At 47.2% G+C, this 19,944-nt stretch overlaps 2 protein-coding genes across 3 annotated transcripts in view; one reads left to right on the top strand and one right to left on the bottom strand.

The window, feature by feature from the left end:
* Window positions 1-9,170, bottom strand: part of TWIST2 (twist family bHLH transcription factor 2) — a 63,893-nt gene extending 54,723 nt beyond the window's left edge. Inside the window, exon 1 of one of the 2 annotated variants that reach the window (XM_023228761.1) lies at window positions 8,468-9,170. In XM_023228761.1, coding sequence (XP_023084529.1) covers window positions 8,503-8,985 — 483 coding nt within the window. In that variant the 5' untranslated portion in view covers window positions 8,986-9,170 and the 3' untranslated portion in view covers window positions 8,468-8,502. The remainder of the gene's footprint in view (window positions 1-8,467) is intronic. The other variant, XM_026446860.1, reaches the window with a different exon arrangement.
* On the top strand, window positions 8,984-10,552 carry LOC111553764. The gene is given in 12 exon segments (XM_023228752.1): window positions 8,984-9,090; window positions 9,242-9,445; window positions 9,663-9,765; window positions 9,767-9,822; window positions 9,824-9,891; window positions 9,894-9,931; window positions 9,934-10,063; window positions 10,066-10,112; window positions 10,114-10,170; window positions 10,172-10,263; window positions 10,265-10,365; window positions 10,368-10,552. Coding segments are annotated over 12 exon segments (1,188 nt in total).
* Window positions 10,553-19,944: the final 9,392 nt, after the last annotated feature.

Genomic DNA, 19,944 nt, shown 5'->3' with positions numbered 1-19,944 from the left:
CTCCCCTCCTCTGTCACATGGGACGGCCCTCCCGTCATGCAGGAGCACAATGCCCATGGCGCTCCTCCCCTGAACAGTCCCAGGCCAACCCAAGCTCCCTCCAGCGGTCCTTGACCCCAGGCACAATAGATGGCCCCCTGATCACCCTCCTCTGGGGGCCTCTGCTTTCTCTGACAACTGAATCACCTGCAGTTGTCACAGGCTCCTCAGAGGCAGAGCCCCCTCTGGGGCTTCTTTGATGCCCCTTGCTGGGCAGTGTTGATGCCTGGGACCAAACAGGAGGGGAAGGCACCTGAGGGCCTTTTCAAGTCACTATGTCTGTGGCAGCCTCCCTCGTGGCACTATTGCGGCAGTGTGGAGGGACCCTGCTGGATTTTTACAGTGTTGTTTTTATGAGAATGGCAGGAAGGGTGGTTTTCCTGAAAAAACCGCTGTCTTCTAGGTCTTTGAGGGACACTGAGGAAGAGGTGCTGGGTCTCCCGTGGTCAGCAGCAGAGAGAGGCACACGGCCCTGACACAAGCCTAGAGATAAATACAGAACGGGACCTGTTCTCAAGGGACCTGAGTCCCTTCCGCAGCCCTGATCCCTTGTGAAATTCTTTATATATCACTTGACCTGTTCACATCCCAATCTTCCCTTTTACTTTGTTCTTCATGAAAAAAAAAAAAAAAAACGTTTCCATGTTACAAATTATAAATGATAGATTAATGTACACAGGGTTGCTGGGGACGCACATGGAAATTACATTGTCCCACACTAAAATTACACGATCTTATTCACTTGCGAACTGCAGTAAAACAAGAAAGGAGATGACATACAGCAACATGGAAACAAGCAGAGAGTTGAGTAACGGTGCTCATCTTTTGCTTGTGGTTTAATTAGAAGAAAATCCTACTCTCAGAAAAAAATAGTCCGAAAGAAAGTTTTGGAATTAGCAATAATTTAACACCCAGTAAAATGCCCTCAGTTAATTCTACCCTTCCAATGCTGCCGGCTCACATGGGCCACCTGCACCCTGCCTATTAACACCTTCGCAGTCACACAAGACGGGACCTCAAGATAAGCTCTCTCCTGGCCCTACCTCGAGGGCGATAAAACGCCAGTCCTGGATGCACCCCCTCTGCCACAGCCACCGCACGGCCCCCACAGGGTTTGGGGATCACTGAAGCACACACTGAACCACTCAAACAGCAAAGATGAAGGAAAGGAAACGGTACTTCTAGATCTCGTGATTAAAAGAAAACGCCGCCTGCATGAGAGAAATCAACAAAAACAGGGCACCTTGGGATTCTTAGGGTACAGATATCTGTTTGGGGCACTTCTGTTCTGGTATCAGTGAAACAATACTTTTAGAAAATGGTAACGTGAGCCCACGAAGGAGAGGAGTCGCCAAGCACACACTGAGGCAGCGGTGCTGAGCACACATCGATGGGCCGTACGAGGCTTCAGGAGCCCCCAGATGCGCTTGGTTCAGAGGGTCCTCAGTCATTCTGTATTTACAGTCTGTATTTCCACGTGTGAGCTATCACGGGACCTGATGGTGGGCTTCTCGTTCTTCCTCTGTTACTTTTTTATAAAGTGAAACCTCAAGTGGACTTCAGTTAATCATTTTTTAAAAGATGCTGTTTCAACTAAAGAATGTGTAAGAGTATATGCTGGTTTGGGGGAAGCGGTAGGAAAGACTTGCTGGAGAAGAAATGTTCACCAGACAGAAAAAAGAATGCGAAGTGATCACATCTTTCTCTCCTAGCTTCCCATCTACACATGCAGATTATCATGGAAGAGAGGAAAGCCAGGCGGCTGGGCACATGCTGAAGATTTTGAATAGTTAGAAACCAGTATACATGTAGTAGGCAATCTGGGATTATTTGATTTCAGGAAAATTAATCCTCAACGAAGACGTTGTTCGCCCATTGGTGTCAATGATGTGAGCTGAGCTGTGTTGATGACCAGTTGGAGGAAGAAGAGTATATGCCTCCTCCTCCTTCCTTTCCCTTCCCTTCCAATTTGCAGTATTTTAGGCCTCTCCCAAAGAAATGATAACTGCCTCATTCTGTTACGTATCAAGACGAAACAATCTCCTTGAGACTGAGATTTAAAGTTCACACGAACGTTCCGGAAGGGATCCAGTCGGTAGGGGTTTTGCCTGCCCTGCAGGCCAGCTCGCGCCACGCCTGCGCACTCTTCCGCCGAGCTAAAAATCTGAGCTGTGGAAGTAAAGGGCAAGCGACAGGTCCAGGGAGTCCACGCAGGCAGCCGGCTTGCGACTCCCAAGCCCTCTGCGCACAGGCCACACGAACCACTCACAGAGCAGAGATGAAGGAAAGGAAACGATACTTCCAGATCTCGTGATTAAAAGAAAACGCTGCCTGCTTGCATTTTCACATGCAGAATGCTAATTCAACATAGAACAGACAAAGAAAGCCACCGTGGCAGCAGAGCCCGAGATTGTACATGACTGGCCTGTGCTTTCTTTTAGGAGGTTGTTCATGCTGCAAGCTGTCCCTCATGGAGGCCCTGCCTCGGAAGCAGGCCAAAATTTCTCCACCCTTCAGCAGGGGCATTTACTTACAGAGATTTAACAGAAATGCTAGGGTGGCATTTTGTCTGGAAAGCAATAGAAAAACAGTAGTAACGACGAAAGTTTCCATTTTTTCTCCACGGGGAAGATGGCAAAACGGTCTCTAACTCTCCCCTCTCACAGCAAAAGGCTAAAAAGCTGCCCTAGCCCCTCCTGGGGGGAACTGCTCTGCCTGGCGCTCCGGAAAGGCTCTGCCTGTGACCACACCACAAACCTCAGCCGCAGGGTGGGGTCTGATGTTTAGTCAAGCTCGAAGGGTTAATACAAATCAAAGGATCTGCCCAGATCCTTCCCGTCAGTAGACCTGCACATTCAGAAACACAGAGGTGAACTGCCCGTCAAATTGGACAGCGAGAAACAGGAATCTAACGCCAGACCACGTAACCCAATTTACCATTTCCTCCCTGAAGATGCTGATGGCTATTTTTTAAAGACAGAATGTGAACTAAAAAGTCAGGAGTATTTTCCAGGATAATCGAATTTGATAACCGAAAGCTCTTTTGAGTTCAAACCTGTCTTTCATTTCGGTGAAGGGAAATTCTGAACTGAAGAGAAGAGAGATATGTCTAAGTTTCAAGGCATTGCTCTTAGGATCTGAGAAGTAAAACTCTAGTTCTACATGAGGCTTCGAGAGAAGCTGGGTCATCTAAATCTTTCCCTGGTCAAATAACAGAGGAAAACAATATTATGATAGAAAACTGCTCAGTGAGGGACAGCCCCAGCAGACACTGCACTCAGCTCGTGCCATCATGCTCTCACATCCTCATAATCACAGGATCATCATATTATTCTAAACACCGCAGTTGTGGATGAAATAGCCCAGATATCTGCAGCATGTCAGATACCGTTTGGGTTCAAAATGACTCTATTTTCAACTAAACACTAAAAAATTTCCCTCATGTTGGAATCAAGTTACATGCTGGCTTTTCCAATTTCAGATCCAAGTCTCCTTTTGAAGTGACAACCATTAATAATCACTGAAGAGAAATCCCACTGTGCCTCAGTTTACAACAGCTTAAAATTCACCTTGTTAATGCTACCGCCCTCATTTCCAAATCAGCATCAGGTAAGGTGTAGTTTAATATCACTCAATCTCACTCAACAGGTTACTACCAAACAAAAACACAAAATAGGTTTCTAAAACAATTATTGATTAAAAATAACTATAACAGGGCTTAGAGTTTTAGTCTCTCTCTCTCTCTCTCCTCCCCCACCTCCCACCACCCACTTCTCTGCTATATCCTCTCCCTTTCATTACGTTTGCCTCCAAATACTAAAACTCCAATCTCTATACTTCTTGGTGAATAATTTTTATAAATCATTGGCTTTAGAATTGCATGTGTATGCTTAATGAAAGTTAATATAAAATTAGTATCTTAAAAAGCAAATATAACACAGGTATCAGTTTAAGGTAGGTATTTCCCAAAATGTTTTATAAAATATTTTCTTTATTAGTATAGGAATAAATGTATTGCTATTATAATTGGTATTTCACCTTTCATATTTCTGGGATACTACTCTTTATTTAAGACTTATAAGGAACCACAGATTTAAACTAAAGTTATGAGTTATAGTGCTCTGCTCAGAAAGAGTTATATATTGGAAATATATTGAGATTCTCAAATGGCATCAGAAAAAAAAGTGGAGTTTTGCTCAAGTCACATTTTTAGTTTATTGCTCTGAGATAAAGCTTAGTAGTAATTTCTTAGATAATTTGCTTATCTAAGTATATAGATTTAATATTTTTGTGGAATATCTTTTTTATTTTAATTTTCAGATAATTATAGATTCACAGGAGGTTGCAAGAAATATTATACAGAGATTCTCATATCTTCACTCCTTTCTCCCAGTGATGACATCTTGCAAAACTACAGTACAATTATCATAATCAGGAAACTGGCATCAATATCATCCCCAGACCTTATTCAGATTTCACCAGTTTTACATGCACTCCTGTGTGTGTGTGTGTGTGTGTTTAGTGCTGTGCAATTTTATCACGTGTAGACTCAGGTGACCATGTGGAATATCTTTTTAATCAGTTTCTGTTTGTAGTGTTTCATCTTGGCTTTACTTTTGAAAACAGAACCTATTAAATTCTGTTTCTCCTTTATGGTTTTCCGTTCCTTGGCTACAGTAACTTATTCATCTCTTCTTTGAATGTTATTGCCTCATTTGTGAACTCTCTGCTAGCAGAGAGCTCTGTATTTGGTTTGCTTTTTGCAGCACATTTATCCTTTCCCAGGAAAAGACACAAACATAAACAGACATTCCAGCATTCACAGGGTTTTTAAAGACACCAGTGAGAATAGATTAATATAAATACTAAGCTTAAAAACTGTCATAAAATTTCAGCCTTTAAAATTGGCTTATTAAAATATTTGTTTTTTTTAAAGCCCAGATTTAAACTAAAGTTATGAGTTATAGTGCTCTGCTCAGAAAGAGTTTACTTTATGTGTGTGGGGTTTTTTTTATTTTTTTATTTTTATTTTTTTGCCAGGCAAAAGGAATCCGGCATCTGTGCCGTCTACCCAGAACAGAGTGAAGCAAGGATGACAAGAACATGGTTCCGCTCAAGATCTGTCTGAAAATAGGAGTTTCAGGAAACCTCGGTGAAGTATTCTATCTCAAATGGCCTCAAACAGACACTGAAGTCTGAGGAAGTCCCTCTCCAGCAAGATGAGTAGTAAGACTTCCCTGATGTAAGGCCGGAAGGACTGCTGATACTGAAGGGGACAAGACCCACATGAACAGGTCAAATCCCTACATCAGATCTCATTGATAGGTATTTTGTAACCAAACATTGCTTATATTCCAGGGAGCTCAGCCTTTCATTCTACTTCTTCTAAGCAAGCAAAAGCTCCGTTGGGATTCTGCACTTCTGTTCTTCTCCGCGAAGAACTGATTTTCTAGCATCCCGAATACAGCAGTTAACAAACACCTTTGAGAAGTAAATTTTCACGGGGGAGGAAAAGGCTAACGTATATTAGATGGTGAGGGGGTCATGCAATTTCTTCAAAGTAGCTAAAAGTTCTCAGAAAAAAAAAGTTTGTTGAGTAAGGTAACCTATTGCAAAGCTGTGCACACTTTGCCGAAGTTAGAGAAGATGTTTTCTTTAACCACACAGCAGGGAAGAGGACAAACTTCTGATAAACTAATGGTCACCTTCCCCCATCCTCCAAGCCAGGTGGCCGGGACCCTGCTCCAAAGGCTCAGGCATTTAATGAGAATACTAAAAAAATCCTTTTGAGATTTTTCCATTAGATGAATCCAACTGACTGGCCAAAGACACCTGATTTATTGTCTAATTGTGCTTTTAAATACCAGGCCAAAGAAGAAAGGCAGGATAGATATCAGCACCAGCCGCACTCCACCATCTCTTGTGTTTCTCTTCCTTTCGAAGGACAACTTAGGCTTTGTGCTGCTGTTAGTCTCGACACAATTTCTCCACATACGTGAAAACATCCCACATCAAACATTAAAATCACTTACAATGTACTGAAATGTCTAGAGATTCTTTACTGATGCATATAATTAATGTTTCTTAGAAATGCTACAAATAAAAACAAATGCTGTTTAGCAACATTTTCAGGAATCAAACGAATTATAATTGTATTGACCTGACAGGGAATAATGAGTTAAAAACAAAAAGAATGACAAGATGTTTGCCTAACGTGCCTGATAAATAAAAACAACGCGTGTCCAGAATCATTCATGGATAAAATTTTTCCATATTTCTTTTCTCTCCTTTTCGAGTATCTACTTAAAGAAACTAGCTTGTTTGAACTACTCAGTTATAGTCCAGTACATAAAAATAAAAATAAATAGGCTCCTTATAGATCATCGGCTCTCCCATTACCTGTGTAATTATCGATTATATTTTTAAGGAATTTTTTTTCCAAATAAGCTCTTAGCACTGTTTTTATTTATTTATGACATGTATTGCATTTTATTTTTCTATAATCTTTAATGGTTACCTATGGCTGATTCTCTAAGTTTTGAGGAATGCGATTATTTTTAAATGAATTTTAAATGTTCCTACTAAATTCTAGCAGCATCATACCTACTGGTATTTGTTTTCAGTAATTTTCTGGAGGGCAGTCTTAACGATAATTACAGTGACATTTTCCTTAAACATGGCTCAGTGTGTGTGTTTTTAAAAAGATGACATTCCTCCTCTGTTTGTTCTTATTTCAGATGTGCTATAAACCATGAATGAGGTAAAGCATAAATGGAAGCAACTAATGGAAGCTCATTATTTAGGCAGCGAAAACCAGAATTAATGTATTACCCCACTGTAGTGTTTAGTACTCAGCCAACCCAAACTTTCCTAGAGAAATATGTGATTTGAGACACTTTCCATCTGTTTTTGACAAAGACAGGAGAAGATTCCCACAAGTTATTTTGTGCTGAAAATTCTTCTTAAAAAACTATACAGTTATCATTATCTCAGGAGGCTCTTTCATTGAAAGAATTTTCAGTGACATCGAAATAAAAGTCGAAAGAATGAAATAAAACCCACCTGTGCTAGATCAGCTTTTCGTGGCCTCAGCAACAACATTCGCAGATATTATAGTACCACATAAAAAAAGAAATAGATATGTTTGGGAGAATAGGCGGCCGGGTGCTCTTGATTAATCTAAATTCCTTCTGTGTGAAGTAGAGACTTTTATAAAAAAACATCACAAGATGTGCGAGGAACTAAAACATACTAAGGAGGAAGGATTTTTAACGCGGCCCGAGCAAAAAGAACCCTGTGCCCCTCCATGGCCCAGGATGGCGGATGAGAGAGGGGCTCGCCTGCTCACGGAGCCTCCGGGAAAGGACGGCGCCTCTGTGGCTCGAGCCTGTCTAAAGGGACTTGAAAGGTGTCTGGTGAAAAGGACCCGGTGCAGGACGCCCTAATCGCTCTTCCAGAGGAAACCAGAACTTCGAGTGCTCCTGGCAGCTGTGTCCCCCGAGCCTTCTCCTCGTGCAGGGAGGGCCCGGCGCGCACCGCCTCCCTGACCCCCAGACCTGTTTCCCAGCCTGGACCCCTCGCCCACCCCTGCGGGGCTGGACCCCAGGACGCGGCACGGGCGGGGCCCCTCCCGGGCACTCCAGGGTCAAGGTTGGGACTCAGGGCTCCCAACTCCTAGGTCGGCTCCACCTGCCTGCGGGCGCCCTGGGGCTCCGCGCGGCTGCGTCCGACCCCCCCTGCTTCAGCGCTCCAGGCTCTGCGCCCTCGGCCCAGGGCCCTTCTCGGGCACTCCCGACCCTGCGGCTGCTCCGGCCCCGAAGCGCAGGGCAGTTTCCTCTCGTCCTCCCCAGGCAAACCCTGGAGCCGCAGGCCCGCACCTCTATGCCTACTGGGTCGGCCAGGGGACCCCAGGCGCCAGCAGCTGGGGAGATCTGAGTGTCTGCCCGACGAACGCGCTCTACCCATGCCCCGGAAGAGAGCGAAGCCATTAGCCCGACACCACCGGCTCTGGCAGCTTCACGGGCGGCCTGCGCTGCGGCGGACGCAAAGGGCAGCCGGTCCCCATCTCCCAGTCCCCGGTAGGTTTTCCGATGCCCGTTCCTTCCACCGCCAACCACGGACACCCTCACACCACGGAGAATGAAAAATGCGAATATTTGTCTAAGTCTCTTCGGACCGCGCCGGGGAAGTCACCGGTCCGCCGGTTCCCAACTGACACCCTCGCATGGAAGTTTGCACTCAGGGGTGTCCCTGGGACTGGGAGCGTCCCTCCCGCCCGCCTTCGTTGCTAAGAGGAAAAGCGCACGGCATCCACACCACCGCGGCCCGCGGGGCCTTCCCGAGGAGACACGCGCAGGCCCCAGCGCCCCTGCGCCCCTGCCGCCCGCCCCCCGCAGCGGAGGGCGCCCGTCCCGCGCGCAGCACCTACCCTGGCGCGCCGGTCCGGAGGTGGGTGGCGCGGCGCTAGTGGGAGGCGGACATGGACCACGCGCCCTCCATGCGCCACACGGAGAAGGCGTAGCTGAGGCGCTCGTGGGCCACGTAGCTGCAGCTGGTCATCTTATTGTCCATCTCGTCGCTCTGCAGGACCTGGTAGAGGAAGTCTATGTACCTGGCGGCCAGCTTGAGCGTCTGGATCTTGCTCAGCTTGTCAGAGGGCAGCGTGGGGATGATCTTGCGCAGCGCCGCGAAGGCCTCGTTGAGCGACTGGGTGCGCTGGCGCTCGCGCACGTTGGCCAGGATGCGCTGGCTCTGCAGCTCCTCGAAGGACTGCGCGCTGGGGCTGCCCTTCTTGCCGCGCTTGCCCGGGGTCGGGCTGCCATCTTCGCTCGACTTCTTGCTGTAGCGCCGCTTCCGGCCGAAGCGCTTGGGCTGCCGCTCGAGCTCCTCCTCGCTGGTGCCCAGGCTGTCCACGGGGGACACGGGCGAGCTGGAGCCCTCCTCCATGGCGCCCGCCCGGCGCGCGTGGGGCTGGGGGCGCCGGGGCGCCGAGCGCGCGCCGCTGGCCAAGCCGGCGGTCGCCGAGTACACGCTCTCGGAGTTGCTGGAAAGGCTCTGATTTCAAGGCCGGCTTGTGCAAAAACCGAGGTCTCCGGGAGAGGAAGTTATTCTAACTTTTTTGGAAACTCTAGCCGGGCTGGGTTGCTAAATAGTTGTCAGGAGCTAGGGCGGCGCGCTGATTGGCCGCGGTGGCCGGGGGCAGGACAAGTTCTGGGGCCTTCGCCGGCCGCCCCCGCCCCCCGGCGCGGCACTTTCAGTTTTGCCTCCCCCTTCGGCCCCGGCCTCGGAGGGCATCCCGGGGGCCGGGTCCTCACCCGCCGCCCGCGCCCCCACCCCGAACGCAGGACACTCTCCGGCCGCCCCGAGCCCTAGGCCTGGCCAAGCCTGGCTTTGTCTGCGCCTTAACGTAGAGATCCGCCCCCACTGGGCTTTGGGGGGGTCTCTCTCTCGGCGTGAGGGGCTCGAGAGGCGAGTCCAGCTCCAGGTGCGCTCCCCGAAGATAAGGACACAGCCAGAAGCCTCCTCGACCTGTGTGGGTCTTGGCCGTCCCCGGGCGCACAGCTAGTCTGCACCGCGGCCCGCAAGCAAGCTTAGGCCTGGGGTCTGGGGAGCTGCACGGGCAGCGGTCTCGGTGCCCCGACCGCCAGTGTAAGGACAGTCAGTGATCCCTGGAGACGCCCGTGCCCAAGGACATGCCGCCAAGATCCGTGGAGATGCCACCCTTCGGGCTAGCGTGCATGTTGGGGACCATTTCTCACCCGGGCTTGTTGGGGAGCTCCGGCCCGATGCCTTTCCCGAACCTTCTTCTAACTCCTTTAAAACAACGCCACAGCGAGCCTCTGCGGGAGCGCCCGTGCCCGCCGCGCCCGCCTGCCTGGCCCTGCCCGGCCCTGCCCGGGGTTGCTGGGCGCGGGTTGGGGCGCCTGCCGGCCCGCCTTGTCCTTCCGCAGCCTCTGCGCTCCGCCTTAGCTTCGCGGGTCAGCGGAGGACGGAGGGCGCTCCAGGAGTTGCACGAGGCTGTCCCGGCCCGGCCTCCGCTGCGCTGGGCGCCAGCGGGCAGCTCCGAGCAGGAGGGTGCAGGGTGGCTGGAGTGTGGGGCCCGGCCTCTGTGAGCGACACCATGGACCCCTGCCCCCGGGCCATCTGGACGCCTAGCGAGAGCGCGTTTGAAGTGGTTCGGGGGCTCTTTGTTCGCCAGGCCGCTCTGGCTCTGGGCCTGGAGGTGGTTTACGGCTTGGATGCCTTTGAACCTATTCCCAGGTGACCCGGGCTCAATTAGGCCTGGGCCTGAACCGCGCTGTCAGGCAAGCTGCGTGATCAAGGGCGGGCTGGCCCTTTTATTGAAGTTGAACCCGAGGCCGGGGAGTGCTCAGCCTCCGCCGCTCCTCCGGCAGGCCAGGCGGGCCGCGAGGTGGGGCCCGCGGGCCACGACCACCGCGTTGGGAAACCCGAGGACGACAGAGAGCGGGTTCTTAGCGCCCCTGTCTAAGGTCCCTGGCTCTGGCCGTTCTAGGGGACGTTTTACTAACAATCCGTCAAGGAAGGCAGAACGCCAAGGAGCAGGCCCTCGCATGCATGTGACTCGGTAGCAGCGCCCTGCGCAGTGTCTGCGCACGGGACCCGCGGCTTCAGTTCGATGACTAGAGGTTCTGCAGAGCCACCGCACCCAGCCCCACCCTGCCTGACCGCCCTACTTTCTCCGCGCTGGGAAGGCCCACGGCCCCTCTAGTACAGCAAAATAGCTTTCCGGGTCCCTTTCTTCAAAATTCTCAAATAAAAATTTAAGGAACAAGAGAGAGAGAGAAGCCAGGTCCCCAGCCGTCCTGCCTGTGCTGGGCTGAATCCCTTCCTGGGGCTTCACGTCAGATGGACAGGGCCTGTTTTTCCCGAACTGGCCTTTCCCTGGTTTCTTTGCTCAGAGCAGTAATAGTAACGATTTGCTGCTTTTTTACCAGCCCTGTGTGGGCCCAAGGACCCAGATCCAGCGACATCTCCCACTTCCCAGATGCGGAGGGCTTTTACTGAGGAGCGGAGCTGCCTGGTAGCCTGCTTCGCCACCCCTGTCTCCCTGTTTGCTTGCCCCTATGTCACTCTGGCTCTGTCGGTGTGTCTCTTTCGCTGTCCTTCTTTCTGTCTCTCTCCAGCAGAGAGAGTTCATACTTTAGTTTGAAAGAAAAACAGCTCAGCTTTGGTCCTGAGCAGCCCAGGGCTCAGCCCAGCCCTGAGGACCAGAGGCCCCGGGGACGCCTTGGAAGGGGAGCGCAAGCTGGGTTGCAGGCTCTTCTCTGCTTAGGGAGATGGGCCTGGAGGGTCTCACCTGCGACCCCCGGGGCGCCCAGGTCCCGTTATAACCGGCAGCCCAGTGCAATAGTCTGGATGCACTTTCTTCATGGCGCGTCTTTTCTATTTTAAAATACTTTAACAATGATTAAAGTACTGAAGTCTGTGATACTGACGGGTGCTTGCAGAAAACCTTGGTTAACGGAATTTGGAGTGTCTTTCTTATGCTGTATTGCCAGCCCCTCACAGTCATTACCTGGGCAGTGACCCCTTGCATAAATAGGAGAAAATAAGGCACGGTGGCATTTACTAGCGTGTCCAAAGTCACCTGCAGGTTGTCTGGGGAAGTAACAGCATTCTTCTCTTTTGAGGAGGAGAATTTGCTGAATTAAAACCCAAATGAAAATGTCATCAGTTTGGGAAATAACACTCAGGTTATTGATTTAGTTTGAGTTTTTTTCTTTCAAAAATTAAGTCAGTGATAAGGCTAATAAAGCCAATGTATTAATAGCATAAGTACTAGAATGTATCTGTGTGTGAATATTCTTTGCAGGACCACCCAGGCTCACTTGGACTTGAATTAAATATCACGCAATAAAGATTCACAGAAGTAAATACAGGTCTTGGGGTACTTATTCATTATTGAGTATGGAAAATCCTGTGAATGCTTCCTTTCATATATGTAAAAAAGTGTGCTTTGTTTCATGTGACTTTGTGTTTTTTAACAAAAAGACCTGGTGTTCTGAAAGATTCTTCTATTGCACGTTTTCCTTAGGGCAGCAAGTAAGAGAAGGTGCCATGTTTTCACAGCGAATTTGACGGCTATTAGTTTGGCTTTAATCTTGCTGCAGTGGAATGACACTGCTGGGATTGTCACCTGGTGATGGCCTTCAAGAATAGGGGCCAGGCATGGTGGCTCATGCCTGTAATCCCCCCAGCATTTTGGGAGGCCGAGGTGGGTGGATCACCTGAGGTTGGGAGGTCGAGACCAGCCTGGACAACATGGTGAACACCCATCTGTACTAAAAATACAAAAATTAGCCCGGCGTGATGGTGCAGGCCTGTAATCTCAGCTACTCGGGAGGCTGAGGCAGGAGAATTGCTTGAACCCAGGAGGTGGAGGTTGCAGTGAGCCGAGATCACGCCACTGCACTCCAGCCTGGGTGATAGAGCAAGACTGTGTCAAAACACACACACACACACACACACACACACACAAAATAGGATGATGCAATTATACAGCCCCTGGGCTTTCTTGGGACAATAAACTGTGTACTTGCTCAGATGTGAAAAACATTTAGTAAACTCTCAGGAGCTATATAAAGCAATGAACGTATATATTTGAATGCCATTGTCGCTACCTTTTGTCAAAACGCCTGCACAGGTGAACCAACCTGAGCTCTTCACCAGATCCTTTCGTAGTTTAACTCTATAAAGTTCTTGATGGAGCCAAGAGACAAAAACCAAGATATTGTTAAAGGTCTAATTTCCATTCCCAGTGACATAGTGGGTTGTTCCCTCCACTTGAATTTAGTGAACTGAGAGCAGATGATAGAGCAGCTCATATTTGTGTGACAGAATCAATCCAACAGATTAATGAATCAATGACATTGATCCAGGGGTTGATAATAGCATCTCCCAGTCAAATAGCACTTCCTTATTTGCAAAGCAAATAGCATTAGCTCAGTAGCAGTCTTACACTAACACGGCACTCCACTGACACTTTTCCATCAAACTAGTCTTACTGCCTTCCTTTTGAATTATTCTCTCTTAGACTGAAGTGACAGGGAACATGACCCATTATTTTAAGAAACCACAAATTTTCAGAGATGGACCCTGGAGAATTATCTGACCAAGTTTTGGCATTTCTGTGTAGATTCTAGGAGTCTTCAGCATCATGTTGCTGAATGTTAGAAGTATGCTGTCTGGGAAAAAGTTATCCTTGTACCATGTATTGTTGGCTTTATCTGGCAATACTTTATACCTCCCTGCAACCACCTGCCACCTCCTGAGATTTCAATCATCCAGCACGTTCCCCAGTGTGATAGAGCAGCGGTAGGGGTTGGGGGTCACTGTAAAATCATTTTTCAGTTCTAAAAGCCAGGGTTGAAGATGCTTCTCGAATCTAGTCGTAAAGTGCAATGTATTCTTGATGATGAGCATCAGAAAGAACACTTTCTGGATGTCAAGTCCAAGAGCCAATCTTCTGCCTAATTTCAGCAATGACACCTGCAGGATGGAATCCTACTTACAAAGAACCAGAACCTAAAGCCCAAGGCACACATCCTGTACAGGCAGGATTCTCCTTTAAAAATCCCCACTGCTACTTTGGGAGGCCAAGGTGGGCAAATCACTTGAGGTCAAGAGTTCAAGACCAGCCTGGCCAACATGGCAAAACCTCATTTCTACCAAAAACACAAATAATTAGCCAGGCATGGTGGTGTGTGGCTGTAATCCCAGCTACTCTGCTGGGTGAGGCATGAGGAAGGAAATCCTGGTAACTGCTGCAATGTGAATGAATCCTGAAGTCATTGATGCTATGTGAAATAAGCCAACACAAAAGAATAAATACTGGCTGGGCGCAGTGGCTCACGACTGTAATCCCTGCACTTTGGGAGGCTGAAGCAGGCGGATCACCTGAGGTTAGGAATTCGAGACCAGCCTGGCTGATATAGTGAAACCCTGTTTCTACTAAAAATACAAAAATTAGCCAGGCGTGGTGATACATGCCTGTAGTCCCAGCTACTTGGGAGGCTGAGGCAGGAGAATCTCTTGAACATGGGAGACAGAGGTTGCAGTGAGTCGAGACTGAGCCACTGCACTCCAGCCTGGGTGACAGAGCGAGACTCTGTTTCAAAAAAAAAAGAAAGAAAGAAAGAAAGAAGGAAAGAAAGCAAGAAAGAAAGAAAGGAAGGAAAGAAAGAAAGCAAAAGAGAAAGAAAGAAAGAAAGAAAAGAAAGAAAGAAAGAAAGAAAGAAAGAAAGAAAGAAAGAAAGAAAGAAAGAAAGAAAGAAAAGAAAGAAAGAAAAAGAAAGGAAGGAAGGAAGGAAAGAAGGAAGGAAGGAAGGAAGATCACTATATGGAAGAGATATCTGTGCACTCGTGTTTATCACACCACTCTTCAAGATGATCAAGATATTGAATCAACTTAAGTGTCCATCATGGATGAATGGATACAAAAATCTGATATATATATACTGGAATATTATTCAGAAATAAAAAGAATGAACTCCTGTCACTTTCAGCACCATGAATGGAACTCGAGGTCATTGTGTTAAGTGAAATAAACCAGACACAGAAAGACAAATATCTTGTGTTTGCACTCACATGTGGGAGCTAAAAAATCAGATCTCATGGAGGTGGAGAGTAAGATAGTGGTTCCCAGAGGTCAGGAAGAGGAAGGGAGACAGGGAGACAAAGAGGAGTTGGCCAAGGGGAACAAAAATACAGTTATATAGAAGAAATAAGTTCTAGTATTCTGCAGTGCTGTAGGGAAATTATAGTTAACAATAATTTATTGTATATTTCAAAATAGCTAGAAATTAAGTTGTGTAATGTTTCCAACAGAAAGAAAGACAAATGTTGAAGATGATGGACATCCCAATTATCCTGGTTTGATTGTTACACATCATGTACAGGTGTCAAAATACCCCAAAAATATGTCCAACCAATATGTCAAGAAAAAAGATAAATGTTACAGATTCCAATCAACATTAAAAAAAAAGATAAAAAATAATCCCCTTGAGAAATCCTTTGGGTTGGGGGACTGGGGCCAAGGCACAGCTGCAGTGTAATGGCCCTGCCCTCAAGTGTCTGACGTTGCTAACCCAGCAGTGTTGAACAGTGTCATCTCCTGGTGGCATCGTTCCTCCCTGTTTTGGGTCCTCATCCTCTTTACCAGCCAGCCTCTCTTCTTTCTTCTTGAATTGCAGCAGATGGGAAGATGAAAATGACCTTTTTCAGGCTCTGGAAGCCCTGATTGGTGAGGTGAACTTCTAGGGATATGTAGGGAAATGGGAAGATGCTTGCATGTTGCTGGTCAGCCCAGGGTGGAGGTATTGGGTTTTCTTGGCAGCCTGGTGTCCAGGCACTGGATGTTGAGAGGTGTGGTCTGCACATCCAGTTCCTGGAGAGGCGCACAGCAGGAGCGCTATGGCTCCAAAGCTGGCTGCAGCAGGAGTGGCTCCTTGATTCCAGGTGGTTCTGGATTCACTGGTTTCTGGGTGCAATGAGTCAGCAACTCCAGCTCTGCAGTATGGCTCGGAAGCCAGGCTCGACAGCTCTACCTAGAGCCTACTCATTCAGCTCCACAAACGATTCTATCATGGCTTCTAATAAGTCATTTCCTGCTTACGCAATGTACTCTTTGTTCTCCACAGTGGAATCCTGGTGGGACACCCACACTTCTGGACTGTGGTTTAGAAGGTGGACGCTAGGGCTCCCCCCATCCTTTGGCTTTGACTTCTTGACATCACTAACATCCACTCATAAAGTGGAGCTAACACTGGCCTTTGGCACACATTTTTATTTTTATTTATTTTATTATTTTATTTATTTTTTTATTATTTTTTTGAGGTAGAGTCTCACTCTGTCACCCAGACTAGAGTGCAGTGGCATAATCTCAGCTTACTGCAACCTTGGCCTCCTGGGTTCAAGTGATTCTCCTGCCTCAGCCTCCTGAGTAGCTAGGATTACAGGAGCTCACCACCATGCCCGGCTAATTTTTGTAATTTTAGTAGGGACGAGGTTTCATCATGTTGGCCAGACTGGTCTCAAACTCCTGACCTCAAGTAATCCACTTGCCTCGGCCCCCCAAAGTGCTGGGATTACAGGCATGAGCCACTGCGCCCAGCTGGCACACATTTTTAAATGCCTTTGAGAGCTAATCAAAGCTGTTCTTGCATCAAACTCATATGACTTTTTTTAACCTGGAATATATACCAAATTTCAATTAAAAAATGAAAATGAAAAGATCAAACAAGACATAAATAGAATCAGAAAGAATAGGGTGTAGGGGGCTGGGATGGGAGCCAAGTCCCTCCAAATAAATCTTGTTGTGTAGATTTGACTTTGGAGTCATGTAAATGTTCATATAATTATATGTATAAAATCAAGTAAAATGAAAAAAAATAGAAATCCCTAAAAAATCAAAAGCAAAATCACACAAATGTACCTTATCAGTTGTGTATCATATTGGTGTCTTAACCACGCCAACAGGAATAATTTAAGCTAGCTTTAAAACACTATAATTGCCTTAACATCCCTAGTGAAATACACTCTAAAGGCAAAAAGAACTGCAAAAAAGGCTTAAACCTTTCAGCATTCATATTCCTAGTAACAAAATTGCTAAAACTATATTGTGAGCTAAGCCAAATCAATAATTATGTTCATGTCTTTGGGGATCAAGATCTCCAACCTCAAAGAAACGAGGTACAAATGTAAAACAAAAGAAATTGTCTGGTGCAGTGGCTCCCACCTGTAATCCCAGCACTTTGGGAGGCCAAGGCAGGCAGATCACAAGGTCAGGAGATCGAGACCGTCCTGACTAACACAGTGAAACCCCATCTCTAGTAAAAATACAAAAAATTAGCCAGGCGTGATGGCGTGCACCTGTAATCCCAGCTACTAGGGAGGCTGAGGCAGGAGAATGGCATGAAACCGGGAGGTGGAGCTTGCAGTGAGCCGAGATCTCGCCACTGCACTCCAGCCTGGGTGACAGAGTGAGACTCCATCTCCAAAAAAAAAAAAAAAAAAGGAAATGAAACCATGTAATTCTAAATTTGTTGGAAACGTCAGCTATGGGCTTGAGTCTGTATTTCCTGACCCTGACTACTGAAAAGAACTAGGACAATGAACCACCCACTGACAATGAGCACTGCTCTTGTGCAGATTTTGGTCTCTCCTTGAAGAAATGGTTGACTTAGGTCTAGAGTAAAACAAGATAAGCCTGGAGCATCTTACTACACCAGAAGGCAAGGAAGCCATCAATAACTACCATATTCATGTCAAAAGGACCAGGAAGGAACTGAAGAGTGTTTCCCCGCTTCAGAGAAAATGATCATGATTGAAAAAAGTAACTGCAATAGACAGAAACATATCACAGATGGTAAAAAAAAAAAAACCTTAAGTCTCAATGTTACTCAAATACAAAACTTATTGGTCATTTTTGACTGCTCCTAGGAAATGGACTCATGGTCCCAAAAATTGGTAAGTAAAGGGAAAGAATCATGCATGTAACTAGCCTTTCCTACTGAATTATACCTCAATGTAATGTAAGAGTTGAAGAAAAAATATTTCACTCTGTAGAAGTGTTCAAAATAACAAATGAAGGAGGGATGGTAGAATTATAACATCACAGTTTGCAACCCCCTGACCTAAGAATGGATTCAGGCACTGCTGGTCCATGCTAAGTAACATCATAGAAAGAGAGGTATGCCTCCTAGAGGCAGGACCCAGCACAACTGGAGAAGTTGCAAGTCATCTAGCCCTTGGCTGGGGCAGCCAGTTCCAAGAAATTCAGGGCTAGCAGACAGGCTCAATGGTGTCATCAGGATGCAGTCAGATCTAACCCCTCCTCTGCTCTGCTCCCTCCAAGGGCTCATTTCACTTTGTATAAATGAATGTCTTTGCCAGCATCTGTAAGGCCCACCCAATCTGACAAAGATCGTGCCCCATGACCTCTCCAATCCCAGGTTCTATGTCTCCCGCTCACTCCACTCCTGTCACTCTGGGCTGCTGGTAGTTCCTCCCTGTATGGTTCATGTCCCCACACAAAAGCCTACCTGAAACTTCCTGCTCCCCAGATAACCAGGTGGCTGATGTTCTTACACCCTTCCAATAGATCTCTTATCTATTATCACATAACAAACCACCCTCTAATGTAGTGCCTTCAAACACTAATCATTGTATTTGCTCACAGTTTTGTAGGTCAGCAGTTCAGATTGTGCTCAGCCGGATGGTTTTTGGTTTGTTTGTTTGTTTTGGCAATCCTGCCTGGTGTCACTCATGTACCTGTGGTCATTTTATGGCTTAAGCCTGATGGCCTCTGTCACAGATCTGGTGGTGGTAGGCACCAGCTCTTACCCCTTGGTGCTCCTGCACATGGCTTCTCTAGCAGGCTGGCTTGAGTTTGTTCTTGCTGTGGTCTCAGGACTCCAACCACAGTCTGAAAAGCAGGAGCCCCAAGGCAAATGCTTCAAATGCTTTCCAAACTTTTGCTCCTGACATATGTACCAATGTTCCATGAGCTAAGTCACAAGACCAAGCCCAGATTCAAGGGTTTGGCATTAAAGAGTTGATTGGCAGCTCTGTGTGTATGTGTGTGTGTATGTGCATGTGTGTGTGTGCATGTATATGTGTATATATGAGAAGAGGGACCATTGTCACTAGTAGGCTTACTTTGGGATGATCAGCTGGGGACTCAGTCACACTTGGGGGAAGATCCCCCAGTCATTGCTATTTTTCCTTGTGGCTGGCCCCTCTCTCCGGGAGGAATTCTTCCACCTCCTGCTCTGAGGCAGAAGCTTGGGTTCCAGTGTCTTGGGAGACTTGGGAAGGGACCTAGGCAGGGGATCTCACCATTCAGAATGTGGATTTTCACACATTTAACCTTTTCTCAGTACAAACCCTCTCATCTCTCAGCACTGCCAGGTTCTCCTTTTGGGCTCAGATTTTCCAGAGTAACTTTCCAGCTCCTTCCAGGCTTGCCCCCATGATGATTACCTCCCATCAGGTCCCTCCCACCACGCATGGGAATTATGGGAGCTACAATTCTAGATGAGATTTGGGTGGGCACACAGCCAAACCATATCACGTTCTCACTGTCCTGCCCTGATTTTTAATCTTCAAATTTGTCATTCACATCCTATGCCCTCTCTTTCCCACCCTGCTCAGCTCCCTACTCATTTAACTTTTAAGCATAGCACTTTCAAATGAAGGCAGTGTAGAGGGATTATAGGAATCACGGTGGCATCTCTCCTCACTGGAGATACACCTTAATTTTTAAAAATGTGGCTGGACACGGTGGCTCACGCCTATAAACCTAGCACTTTGGGAGATCGAGGTGGGCAGATTACATAAGGTCTGGAGTTCTAAACCAGCCTGGCCAACATAGTGAAATCCTGTCTCTACTAAAAATACAAAAATTAGCCAGGCACGGTGGCAGGCGCTTGTAATCCCAGCTACTCGGGAGGCTGACGCAGAAGAATCGCTTGAAATTCATCTCAAAAAAAGAAAAAAAAAAAAAAACTCTATGCTATTTATTGTACAACTATGGGAAGAAATTAATCAAACACAGCAAATTATTAATACAGTACCTTCTAATTAATCATTATTTAGTGTGCTTCATATTGTGCCAAGAAGTGGAGTAGGAGCCAATAGATAGACACTTTTTTTTTTTTTTTTTGAGATGTAGTCTCACTCTGTCACCCCGGCTGGTATGCAATGGCGCGATCTCAGCTCGTTGCAACCTCCGCCTCCTGGGTTCAAACAATTCTCCTGCCTCAGCCTCCTGAGTAGCTGGGACTACAGGTGCATGCCACCACACCCAGCTAATTTTTGTATTTTTAGTAGAGACAGGGTTTCACCATCTTGGCCAGGCTGGTCTCGAACTCCTGACCTCAGGTG

The sequence above is a fragment of the Piliocolobus tephrosceles genome, chromosome 11, assembly GCF_002776525.5.
Source record: "Piliocolobus tephrosceles isolate RC106 chromosome 11, ASM277652v3, whole genome shotgun sequence".
Taxonomy (NCBI): Eukaryota; Metazoa; Chordata; class Mammalia; order Primates; family Cercopithecidae; genus Piliocolobus; species Piliocolobus tephrosceles.
Note: the sequence above shows the minus strand (reverse complement) of the source record. Positions and strands in the feature narration are given on the sequence as shown.